The 13,891-nt window shown below is 38.3% G+C and overlaps 1 protein-coding gene across 1 annotated transcript; it reads left to right on the forward strand.

The window, feature by feature from the left end:
• The first annotated feature begins 4,739 nt into the window (after positions 1–4,739).
• LOC113020384 (alpha-2,8-sialyltransferase 8F-like) lies at positions 4,740–13,605 on the forward strand. Its single transcript, XM_026164310.1, has 7 exons — positions 4,740–5,488; positions 8,987–9,061; positions 9,193–9,267; positions 10,394–10,538; positions 11,512–11,624; positions 11,708–11,800; positions 11,879–13,605. The coding sequence occupies exons 1-7, from the start codon at positions 5,388–5,390 to the stop codon at positions 12,354–12,356; spliced, it is 1,080 nt and encodes a 359-aa protein (XP_026020095.1). The 5' UTR covers positions 4,740–5,387; the 3' UTR covers positions 12,357–13,605.
• The last annotated feature ends 286 nt before the right edge of the window (positions 13,606–13,891 follow it).

Consider the following 13,891-nt stretch of genomic DNA (forward strand, 5'->3'; position numbering starts at 1 on the left):
TAAGCACGAATGGCCTGAATTTATAAACAACAACCCACATAAATACTGCTTATAACAAAGATGGAAAAATCTTTACATACAAGAAGCTGGAACCAGAATATCTAATAACTAATTTGGCTACTACTACTGCACGCTTATCACCACCACCAACACCAGAATCACTGGGACTTCCCCTTGTGTTGATAAGATAAGTAATATTTCATGCATGTCATGTAATTGTTGATAAGTAAGATGCTATGATTAATTTGCTTGGACATAAAGATTATTTCTTTGTTTTGTTTATTTTGGTGTTTTGGTTGTGTTTCTGAAACTCTGGAAATATATTGTGTCCCCATTTGATGTATACAGTGGTGTGAAAAAGTGTTTGCCCCCTTCCTGATTTCCTAGAGTTTCGGATATTTGTCACATTTACATGTTTCAGATCATTAAACAAATTGTAAATATTAGACAAAGATAGCCTGAGTAAATACAAAGTGAACCAGGCCAAAAGAGTTTAAAAAGCAACACATTACGTCATGATCTAAAGAAACACCCGAGAAACAAAGTCACTGACATTTATCAGCCTGGAAAGAGTTACAAAGTTATTTCTAAGGCTCCAGTGAACCACAGTGGAGAAAACTTGGAACAGTGGTGAACATTCCCAGGAGTGATCAGCCTACTAAACTTACTTCAAGAACACATCGACAACTCATCCAGGAGGACATAAAAGAACCCAGAACAACATTAAAGAACCGCAGGCTTCACTTGTCTCAGTTAAGGTCAGAGTTCGTGATACAACAATAAGAAACAGACTGAGCAAAAATGGCATCCATGGGAGATTTCAAGGAGAAAACCACTGCTGACCAAAAAGAACAAAGGCTCATCTCACATTTGAAACTCAAAACTTTTGGGAAAATATTTTGTGAACTGATGAGAAAATAGCTGAACTCTTTGGAAAGTTTGAGGCCTGGTGTAAAAGTAACACAGCATTTCAGAAAAGGAACATCATAGCAACAGTAAAATATGGTGGTGGAGGTGTGATGGTCTGGGGCTGTTTATATGCCTTGGGACCTGACAGACTTGCTGTGTTAAATGGAGCCATGAATTCTGCTGTCTATTAAAGCATCGTGAAGGAGAATGCACTGCAAAGAATAACATGCAAGCTGGCAGGAAACATGCAGATTGGTGATGTTTGCAGCATGCGGCCTCTTGACCTTAAAAGCCTGAAAGGAAGCTCAGTGTACTTTCAGCAAAAGTCCCACCTTGTATAGACATGGAGGAACAGGCTTACATTTGGTCTTTTATTACACCATTAATGACACAGTTTTACAGAGGAATCAGATAACCAGCAAGTTATTTGTTATTAAAAGGTGACTTGTTGCACAACAAAGAATCTCTGTCTTGTTACATTTGCATATAGCATGACTTTATGGAGGAAGTACTTTGCACACCTTCCATCCTTTGCTTCCTCCAACCCATCGCTCATCCACTGTCACCCTCCCTGCTGCAATAAACTGTAATAAATTTGCTTTTGTCCTCTCACATGCACATTTTAACTGTGTTTACCAATTTTTAAGAACATACAGACCTTCACAGCTGATCCTGTGTAAGCCAATTTAGACATGTGAAAAATTTGCACAGAACTTTTTTATTTTTATTTATTTATTTGCCAATTTCTCCTTCTACTCCTGACATATGTATAATTAAAAGTTAATAACACGATCTTATGTCATTAGAGAGCCTGAGGGCTTCACACAGGCACAGGGTTACACGGTGGTGAGGAACTCTGTTGTTTTACAAGATTATGAATGTCATTATGAAAAGTTACTTCTTTGCCTTTAATGTGGTTAAATTGCTAATGGAGTCTTTGGATGGAATTGGCATTGTCTGTAACAAGCTAATGACTGCTGTGGGAGGCAGCAGGGCAGCCTGTAATGATGGAAAACCAGACGTCTGGGTTATTGAATAATCAGACAGCAACTGAAGCAAAGTGTTTGTCTGACTGCCCTATGATACACTAGTGACACTGGCTTCCCCTTTTCTAGTCGTGGCCTAGTCCTTATTGTGGTTATTCCATGCAAATGGAAAACAACAACAACATTTTACCTATGTTTCTGCTAGTGCCTCATGATGTATGCCAAGTGTAAATGCACATTATCTTCCCAGGACTTTAGCTATCTGCAAAACACTTGACACTTGGAAGTTTTACATACTGTGACAAACACATTACAGCTGCTTACTGGAGTCCGGAGTCACATGATCTGTCTATCAGTGAAGAAATCACTGTGTATTTGATGTACAAATTGGGTTAAATGTTGCTTTTACTTCCCAATCATGGGTTTGGAGGGTGTGCAGGAAGAACCAAATGCACGACAAAAAAAAAAGAACTAAACTAAATAAAAATCAAGTCTCATTCACCCAGTGACGCATGCCTTATCATTTTTACACACACTCACACCCCTAAGTATAACCATAGGAAGACAAGACAGACTAAAGAAGTTAAACACAAATAAACTCTAAGTAGGAGTTGAAAAACAGCAATTCTGAACTAAAAGTTAAACATAAACCTATTTATCCGACATCTCAAATGCCATAAAACCTGACAGGAAACAAAACTGGAATACTAGGGTCATCTTTCTACAATAACTGTGAAAACATGACTGGGAAACAACATTTTAGTCACAAGAAATCAAACTCATTCTTAGAATAAAGAAATCAAAGGAATCATGAATCTCATAAAGCTGAATGACTTGAAGAGTTATTTAGTTTTATTAAGCCCTGTAGTGTAAATAAAAAACAAAAATTCAAACAATCATTAAAAAGATAAGATGATGCACTCATGTTATTAGTTACTGTTCTTTAAAGCAAACAAAACAGCATCATGAACCATGCATGAACTATGCATTCGCCTCAGGCAGTGGAATTCAAAGAAATACAACAGGAAGAGCTGTATTAGTTCATAAAGAACTCAGTGGTTTGCTCTCAGAGTGCATCTCTGACTGTTTAGTGTTTATAACCCAGTTGGACCCTCAGGTCATCAGGTGCAAAACTCTTCTCAGGGTGCTTTCAGTTACTGTTTCTTAAAAACAATCTGCCCACTGACTTAGAACTTTATCTACATTAAAAAAACCCACATTCAAACACTTTTTATTCTCACACGTTGGGGCTACTGTCAAAAATTGTGTGTATCTGTGCGTGTATGTGAACACTAAATTGTATTTTATCTGTGTAAAGTTTTATTTTGTTGTTATTTTATTGCCTTAAGCCATTGTAGACCTGATTTTCATGCTTTTATCTTTATGTCTTCATACAATGAAATGTCCTAGAGAAATAAAATTGAGGTTGACGCTGACATCGCCATTGACTACTCAGACTTGGAGCCTCCAGCTGTTTGCGTCAGTGTCTGCAGCTGAGTATAATCATGGCCAAAGAATGTAAAACTGCAGCTACTATTCACATAGGAACAGCAAAATTGGACAAGAAGATTGGAAAAATCTTGATCTCTACTGTGACATTAAGATGGTAGAGTCAGAATTTGTGTAAACAACATGAAAACATGGATTCATCCCGTCTTGTATCAACAGTATAACAGTTCAGACTGCTGCTGTCGGGGTGTATCAATGTGAGGGATATTTTCTTGGCACACTTTGGCTCCTTTAGTTCCAACTGAGCAAAGTCTCAAATCCCCACCCTGTTTGTGCTAACCATGTTCCAGTGTACATTATCTGCTAATATGTTCAGTAGGATAACATGCCGTTTCACAAATGGTTTCTCGAACATGACAATGAGTTCACTGTACTCAAATGGCCTCCAAAATTATCAGATTTTAATCCAACAGAGCAGCTTTGGGAACATATAGACATTCACAGCTACAACCCTGTTCATTACTACTCATGACAGGTGTACAATAAAAAGTTAACAACACAATCCTCCATCATTAGAGAGACTTGAGGCTTCTTACACGCACAGGACTGCATAAGGCTGAGGAAAACTCCTCTGTTAAAACATTATGAATGTTTAATGTGCTTAAATAGCTAATGGGGTGTTTGAGTGGAAATGACATCATCTCCTATGAGCTGCAGCTGAAACCAAACAGAAAACGCCTTATAATAAACATGGATGCAAAACTCCAAAGAACTTAAAAAACTTAAAGTGAAGTTGCTGTGATATACAACTGGTATCCCATAGCATGTAGGAATTATGCCTTTATTGCAAAGAAAGAGAGAGAGAGAGAAAGAAATTTACCACTGACAACTGGAATTAGTGTGGGAGTAACCATCTGTTTATGGTTATTTATTGTGAAAAAAAATTCCCATAAATGTAACTAGTTTAACATAATCCTCATTATGATTTACTCCAAGAATTTAATTCCACTTCCACCACACAATTGGCAACATAGAAAAAGTTAGAAATTATGGCTTCCTCTTTCTCTCATTTTTTCCAGCTGTTAGTTACATAGAGAAAGACCAGCTGTAAGCTTGCAAAGTTTCACACGCGAATCAAAGAAGCTTTTGTGTGCGTTAATAAGAGTTTGGTAGGTTTTAAGAGCCCCTCTGATTGGAGGGGCGATCATAGGCTCCTGCCTCCTCTGACTCTCATTGATTTTGAACGTTTTTCTTATCACACACACACACACTCACCAACACACGAACCAGTCGAGTCAAGAGACAACTGTGAGCTAATTCAGTACAGGGCACTCATGTTACTACGTGCTTTTAGTGCAGAGGGGAGAGGGGTTTAGCCAATGTGGGCAGAGGGAGGGGAAAGTACACACAGAAGCCCGAGAGAATGGGGCTAAAACAGAGCTGTAGTTGAGAAGAAATGGCGGACTTTCATCGTGTGAGCAAATGACAAAAAAGGTGCGCGACAACATAAAGAAACGGACGAGCAAAGCAGAAGTGGCGAGAATTTAAGAGTGATGTGGAGGAACGTTCTATCGGTTTCATCTCGGCTGACTGCCACCAAAGTGTAACGAGAGGAAACAAGAGTAACAGAAGTGCGCACAGGGGCTCAAACTTGTCTCGACCAGTCTGGCGGAAAAGAAATCATACTAGACAGAGAGAAATGACTGAATTTCTGGTGCTTAATTTATCGGGGAGGGATTTGAACCACAGAGGCAAATGAGACAGGAAGAGAGTGAGCGAGGGAGGCGGGAGTGATGAGTGCGTAAAACAGCAGACAGGCATGAGGAAAAAGATTAACAGCCTTCACTGAGCCGGCGTGTGTGCTTGTGAAGTACTTCGTGGCAGTGCAAAGCGAGTTTGGAAATATGAGAACATAGGCAACGGGACAGGGTAGATAAAACAAGCGCGTGTTGCGCAAGGTAAAAGCAGGGCAAGGAGGAAGAGAGGGAGAGAGACAGACAAAGGTGGGCCTCTAAAGGGAAAGACTAACAGGAGGGGAGAGGTATGAGGGGACAGCTCTCGAAGTCTTTCTTGTCTCTCATGATCACTCTCGTCTGTCTGGGGAGCCTGATGACCACTCTCATCTGGTACAAGTCGGACGGCAAGTGAGTGCATAACTACATTTGTGCCTAGAGAGCAAAAACTAAAGAGGCTGTGGAAGAACGATTGTGCTCACCGTATAAAAGTAGCAACAAAGATGTGAAACTAGAAAGCGAACATTTCTGAAGAAACTTTAATTGTGCCTATGCCGGTGTTCTGATAAACCATCCTACTTTGGCAAAACGTCCTACCGTAAGTAGTTTATGCACATTTCTGCTGTCACAGAGTAATTCCAGCATAAATTTAAGTAGGTTTGACGGTTTGCCACTTTTGGCCATCAGAGTATGCTTGTAGCTCATATCCATAAAGCCAGGACGGTTTGCCACTTCATTTTACCGGTTTAAGTATGCTTGTAGGTCACATTCACAAAAGTAGCATGGCTTGGAACTTAATTGTACCCGTCAGAGTGTGTTTCTAGTGCTTATTAACAAAGGTAGGGTGATCTGCCACTTAATTTTTGCTGTTAAAGTATGCTTGTAGGTTACATTCACAATGGTATGACGGTTTTGCACTTAATTTTACTCGTCAGAGTATGTTTTGAGCTCATATTAACAAAGGTAGTTGTCAGAAGACAGGATCTATGTGGTTGGAGGAAAAAACTGTTGAGTTTTAAAAAGTCATCAGTTCATAGCTGTTAAGGCTGGTTGCTATAGTAACTCGTGTGAGTGGCAGGAGGCGCTGGGACACACACACACTGCATTTGGGGTCAAACACAGAGAACGGCAAACAGGAATTAAACTCTGAAACAAATTGTTCCCAAGAGAAAACTGTAGGTCCGATCACAAAGATTCTTTCACTGTGAGTGGTAGGAACATCCAGACTACAACATAATAAATTTCCATGCCTGTAGAGTGTATTATACTGACGTGGTGACAGTGTAAAGACACGCTGTGATGTTAAATTTGAACCGAAAATTGAGAGCAGGTTTAGAATGGCCGTCTATGGGGACAGAGAGGGAGGAGGCTGCGTTTTGATGGCATTTGTGTGAAAACCGTAAATATGATCTCAGTGAGGAAGACACTGGATGAAAGTAGACAACGATAGCTACGTTTTGATGTATAAATTATACATGTAGGGCAAACGGTTTGGGTGGGAAAGGAAGAGAAAGACCTTTTTTTCAAATTATTCTCCAGACTCACAACATGGATTTGGTCAATAAAAGTCCAAAGTCTTGTGACCTGTAGAAGTTTAAATGATGTTTCTATGACAAAGTATGGCCGAGCGGTGGACCTTCAAAGTGGCCTGGGTTGGGACCTTTTTTCAGGCCCTTTCCCATAGCACACCATTCCCTATCGAGCTGTATGAAACGGTATAATAAATATGGGGGTTGTCTCAAAGCTGTGGGGCGTGATCAAAATTTTAAGCGGAATAACCCCCTCAGTCGTAACCCCCGGACTGAGACATACATTGAGCTTAAGCCGGACAGACTTTGAGAAATACCCCCCAAGTCTCTATGAAATGAAAGATATTCATCGATCAGCTTGCAAAACAAATTTTCTGCAATCTAAGACAGATAATTCTATAGTTTTATAACTGTGGCTAAATTTGTAAATGTAAATATGCATTGCTTTATTTATTTATTATTTGAATAGCAAGCCTTATTTAGACCAACGCACCCCTGTCAAAGATTGACATAGATATGGTGTGCTGTATATTCATTAAACTAAATATTTTAAACCCTATCCAAACATAAGTCTTGATATAATATCACATAGCTACTATTAATAGCAATAAAATGTTTCTTTTTATCATTATTTAACAACAACAACAACAATAGTAATAGTAAAAACTAGAAAAAGTTGCATTTCCTGTGAGAATGCAATGAGAATGTTGTGTAGCGGAAATTTTCTGCTGAAAAAAGCAGAAGCAGAACTATCTTCTGAAAAGAGGTGTAGAAGCTGAAGTATTTGCTATAGACATCTTTATTTGAAAGGGTACACTGAAGATTAAATTAAATTAAATTTTATTTATATAGCGCCAAATCACAACAACACTCGTCTCAAGGCGCTTTATATTTTAAGGTAGACCCTACAATAATACATACAGAGAAAAACCCAACAATCATATGACCCCCTATGAGCAAGCACTTTGGCGACAGTGGGAAGGAAAAACTCCCTTTTAACAGGAAGAAACCTCCGGCAGAACCAGGATGAGGGAGGGGCGGGGCCATCTGCTGTGACTGGTTGGGGTGAGAGAAGGAAAACAGGATAAAAACATGCTGTGGAAGAGAGCCAGAGATTAATAACAAGTACGATTCAATGCAGAGAGGTCTGTTAACACATAGTGAGTGAAAAAGGTGACTGAAAAGGAAAAACTCAATGCATCATGGGAATCCCCCAACAGCTTATGCCTATTGCAGCATAACTAAGGGAGGATTCAGGGTCACCTGGTCCAGCCCTAACTATATGCTTTAGCAAAAAGGAAAGTTTTAAGCCTAATCTTGAAAGTGGAGATATTGTGTACTTTTAAATACTCTAGGAACAACAAGTAAGCCTGCAGTGCAAGAACGAAGTGCTCTACTGGGGTGATATGGTACCACAATGTCATTAAGATAAGATGGTGCCTGATTATTTAAGACCTTGTATGTGAGGAGCAGGATTTTGAATTCAATTCTGGATTTAACAGGGAGCCAATGAAGGGAAGCCAATATAGGAGAAATATGCTCTCTCTTTCTAGTTCCTGTCAGTAACTCTTGCTGTAGCATTTTGGATTAACTGAAGGCTTTTCAGGGAGGTTTTAGGACATCCTGATAATAATGAATTGCAGTCGTCCAGCCTGGAAGTAATAAATGCACGAACTAGTTTTTCAGCGTAACTGTGAGACAGGATATTTCTAATTTTAGAGATGTTGTGCAAATGGAAGAAAGCATATTACATATTTACATATTTGTTTAATATGTGCATTGAAGGACATGTCTTGGTCAAAAATGACTCCAAGGTTCCTTACAGCATATTGAACCTTGAAGCAGGTGGGCTACAGCAGCAGGTGACCACACACTGTCACTGCTGCCAGCTAGGAACAGGAAACTGAGGCTATCATTTGCACGAAGAAGTGTTTAAGTCATGAACACCAATTGCATGCAAGATTATTTAATCTTTATGGAGGTTGGAAGGATAACAGCCAGGATAACATATCATTCAGTCCAACTGTCCTTTGTAAATAATTACTTAAGTTGTCGGATCAGTTTAGTTGAGTAAAAATTAGGAACAGTTGCTGTGATATGATGTAATATAATTATATTATATTACGTATTATAATTATTTAGTTGCACAAACTGGAAAAAAAGGACAACAAGCAAGTTTTAAGTACAGTGCTTGACACTGACTGGAACAATACGTCACTCTGAATCACTAAGTTGTTCACACCAGGATGTGTGAACAACTGACAACAACAATGAAATGCTGTTATAATATGTCATCTCTTTTTTCTGCATTTTCCTGATCTGTATTACTTAATCTGACCAGTTTTCTTTGTTTTTGTTGTTTGTTTGTGTTTTTTTGCAGACATGTGAAGCCTCACCAACCAGCTTCTCAAAAGAAACATGCCGCAAAGCCCTCAGAAATTTGCAAAGGCTGCAAGTGAGAGATAACATAACAGTCTCAGAATTTCCCTGAGAAACCTCTTTGTTTATGCCATCGTCAAAAATGAGCTCTGCAAAGTCAGCTGTGCAGATATGATTCTGTTGACTGTGTGTTTGTGTGTTTCACAGGGAAATCATTAGCAAGGTACAAGAGCGTTACAATCAAACCTGGAAGAAGCAGGAGGAGAAATACTTAAAATTCAGGTAAGAACCAATTTGCAAACACTTCCAATTTTTTTCTATAGAAATTACAAATCAAAGTAAAATGTTTTACTAAATAGGAGTGTGTGTGTCTGCTCGAGTAAATTTTTAATTAAAAATAAAATAAAATTAAAGTCACAGATGAGCTCTGCAAGCATAATATGATCCCTACCACAATATATTCAAATAGTGTATCGATAACAGGATTTTTTTATGCAAAGATTTGATTGAGGTATCAGCCTATCAGGTATCAGGTGTCATCAGCCTCATGTAGGAGTCAGTGAGCCAGTAGCTTAAACCAAAGGAGCCCTGCAATGAGGGACGATGACTTTGACATAATATCTCTGTAGGCACAACAAAGAATACTTGAGATATTTACCATGTGGGTAAATATCTCTTTAAGACTATGTGACTGAGACTTTCTATTAGCTCGAGCTGCATAAAACATTAACAGGAGTTGTTGTTGTATTTGTTACCTACAGCTGAAAGAAAGATTTTTTTATACCGATTACTAAAGCTAACTGTGTTGTAATACACTGCTCTTTTATTTTATTTTTAACCTTTTCCTGTTTAACTTTATATTGATCAATGTTTGTTCCTCCCCTCACTCACCTGTTGTATGCTCTCCTGCCCTGTGGGTGTACTGATGTCTCATCTCTCTCTGTCTATTTATTCACACTGAACTATTTCACTGAACACGTCAATGAACATGAAGAGAATCAAAAGCATTAAAGAAATGGTATTCCTTGGCATTACGTTAAGGGACCGATAGCAGTGGTTTCATTTAGATTGGCAATGTCTGTTAGTATAAATTAAACAAGCATCAACTTTAAATATTGACAGTTTTCTTAGATGTCACACAGGCTTTCAGACACATGGCTAATATGCATTTCTTATAATGGCATTAAAATTTATTTTTATTCGAGATCCAACCATTGTCATGTTTTTAATAAACTAATGTTATTTCCTAAAATATTCTTCTAATTTACTGCATAATATGAAATTATATGACAATCTGGATAGCTTGTATTTTGAGAAAAGCAATATTTCTGTTCCCAGTTAATAACTGCGAACCGGTTTGTCTGGTAAATAGCTAGCCTGTGTCAACAAAGTGTTTTATATTCCCCAGAACTGATCTGAGACTTAAGTGCAATGGCATTGACAAAGCAATCATTACCAAGAATAACACTCCAGTGGGGTTGAAGCTCGTTTATGATGGGGAAAAGAAGAGGACTCTACAGGTGAACAAAGAGCTGTTCAGCATTTTTACAAAGGTAGGGTTTTTTGTTTTTGTTTGTTTGTTTGTTTGTTTGTTTGTTTGTTTGTTTGTTTGTGTGTGTGTGTGTGTGAGAGAGGCGGGAGGGGCTGGGGCTTGCTTATGTAAATACATACACAGCCATATGTAAGTAATGCACCATCACTTTTAAAAATATGTTTTTAGAAGTATTACAAACAGGAACTTAAATGCTACACCCCCTCAAACGGATACAAACTAAGTATAAAGTATACACCAGTATAAAAAAGGAGAAGCAGAAAAACTGCATAGTAATAACAGACATGCAGTCATTTCATCCATTTCAAATTCTTTTATTTGTTTTTAAGTGTCTTAATGGTCTTGCCCCTTCTTATTTGTCTGAGCTGCTTCACCTTTACATGCCTTCACGCTCTTACATCAGATAACCAAATGCTTTTGATTGTCCCGTAGACATTTTGTAAATCCAGAGGAGGCACAGCCTTTGCAGTTTTGCCTCCTAAAATGTGGAATGAGCTGTCAGGCAGGCTCCATCTCTTGCTGTTTTTAAAAATCATTTAAGAACACAGCGTTTCTCCTTGGCTTTTAACCCAGTGTGAGTTGTTATCTGTGTTTAACCTCTTGCTCTTTGTTTGTACCTGTACTGATTTATTCTTCTGTTCTTGTTATCTTATTTTTTTTAAACATTTTAATTACTCTGTTTCGACTGCAATTCGGTCAGTTGTTATGAAGTGTTTCAAAAATAAAGTCAAATCCAGAATGAGAGATATAAAAATATGTAAGCTACCAAACCACAAAAGCTAAGGTGATATAGTAGCATCTCAACCAGCAAAGCAACAAATGCTGATTTAGTTCAGTATCAGTTTAAATTGACAGAAAACGTGTGAATTGAAGAGGAAAGATTATATATAAATCCTTTTTGCTTCAACATTTGACATCAGCAACAATGGTAAATGTTTTTTTTATAATGCCTTATTTGTCGCTGTCTATTCCAGGAGAATCCTTTTTCAAGTAAGAAATGGGACACTTGTTCAGTAGTTGGGAATGGTGGGATCCTGTCTGACAGCAGCTGTGGAAAAATGATTGATTCAGCTGACTTTGTTATCAGGTGAGAAAAGTGTCCAATGTAGACCAAATTCAGAGTGGAAATTCCACATAACCATTCCTGTGTCTACTTTTTTGTTTGTTCAGGTGCAACTTACCTCCTTTGGAAAATGGATATGAGAAAGATGTTGGCAGCAAAACTAGCCTTGTGACAGCAAATCCAAGCATCTTCACACAGAGGTAAGCAAGAAAAAAAGTTGCTGCCACCTCACATTACTTATGAGTTGTTGCTCAAAGTCAGCTATTTCTTTTGCACAGGTATGGCTCCCTGGTGGGACGCCGCCTTCCATTCGTGGAGAGTCTTCGCAAGTACGGCAACTCTCTGCTGCTCCTTCCTGCCTTCTCCTTTGGTATAAATACTGCTGTGTGTCAGCGAGTTGCATATACAATAGAGGACTTTAAAAGCCCTATTCGACCTGTTTTCTTTAACCCTCAGTACCTTGACAGTCTGGCTCAATTCTGGAGCTCTGAAGGCCTGAAAGAAAGGCGGCTCAGCACTGGATTAATTATGGTTAGCATGGCCCTGGAATTGTGTGAAAATGTGCATCTGTATGGATTCTGGCCCTTTAGTAATCACCCATATGGCCTCTATACCCTGACTAACCACTACTATGATGACAAACCAGCTAAAGCGAGTTTTCATGCAATGCCAGCTGAATTTAACCGCTTGTTGCAGCTGCACACTGAAGGGGTACTCAGGCTTCACCTGGGAGACTGTGAATCAGATGAAAAATAGTTCCCAGGGATAGACAACAGCACAGAAGCAAAGTGCAGAATTAAGTGCCTTCTCTATAGCCTCAGGATGAAGTTAGACACTCAATTCATTTCATATGTGTTTAAGAAAATTTAGACATTATTTTTGGTTAGTGGAAAGATGGAAAATGGCCACATAGGCACCTTCCTTACCTTCCAGCAACCAAGACATTTGCACTGATGAGTGCCTCTTTAACCCTATTTATTAAACAGATGTTCCATTTGGAGTCTGGAATGATTTTAATGCAGTTTGATGCCTGTGTAAGGCAGTTGCTCTCAGTCTAGTGCCTCATGAAAGATTGATCTCACCTTATATTCTGAAATACCTCCATTACATGAAGACGTTCGTGCTGAAAAGCTTTTTAGAAAGAAAACGAATACACTGAATGTAAGGCCTATTTTGACATTTTTTAAACTATTAACCTCTTTGTATTTTAGTACCAGCTGGTAATGAATGTGTAGTGCCTGATAAAATCACACAAATGTGTGTTATGCTTCGTCACTGCAGTGACCAGACGGTGATAAAAAACTTACTGCCACAAAGTGGCAACATACATTTATTGGTAAAATGTTAGTTGTGTAAGTTCTTTTTATCTCATTGTTAATTGTAAATGTAAAAATGTAATTGTAAAATTTGCACTTAGAGTGAAAACCTCTGTTCAGAACAATTTCTTATGCAATATTTGTACCAGTATTTAGGTGTGTCTGATGTAGATGGGAATGTTGCCTTTTAGGCTGGTATTTTTAAAGTATTAGCATTGATTTTTGTCATGCAGAAATGCCCCTAATAAGCCACGATGTTAAAATGACATGCCTCCTGCCATTAAGGTCCCGCTTTTGCTTCCACAAGAGACATTAGACCTTTGTGGGTATCCTCTGGTGTAACTACACATTGGCGCTGATGTGTAGTTACGTGTTTTGTGAGGTGCATGCCAAGTTACGTGGAGTATTATGCAAGGTTTCTTAGCATAACACTGCATTATAAAGCTGTGAATTATCACACCTGACATCTCTTGTAGCAACGGCAACATATTGTGAACATTTGTATATTTTGTTTTTAACAGTATGTTATAAAAGGAAAATGAAATTCAAATGAATACATAAATATCAAAAAGTGTGGTGCCTTTCACTTCTCTAACCAGGTGGGGAAAGATTTATCTGGATGTCTCAGTTGGAAGATTTAGTATCTCAAGTGCTTAAAAACTTGCTGTCTTTTGGGCATTTTTGTGGTTAGTGTATATATATACATATATTTATATGCATTGTTTCCCTTTTATTATTTTTATAATCCTGTTTTGTGTTTTTAAATACAGATTTCAATAAGAAGCACAGCTAATATTAGAAAGTCCTATGACCAGCGATTGTAATTACTGTAGCAATGATGAGCATTCCATTTCTTGATAGATTTCTTGGCCTCTTCTTGGTAGATTTGAAATATAGCAAAAGAATACAACAGTTTTGCAATGTCCAGATAAAAGAAAAAGCTCTCAAGTGGCATATAAAATAGTGTAAAGATAT

This window comes from Astatotilapia calliptera, chromosome 4 (assembly GCF_900246225.1).
Source record: "Astatotilapia calliptera chromosome 4, fAstCal1.2, whole genome shotgun sequence".
NCBI lineage: Eukaryota > Metazoa > Chordata > Actinopteri > Cichliformes > Cichlidae > Astatotilapia > Astatotilapia calliptera.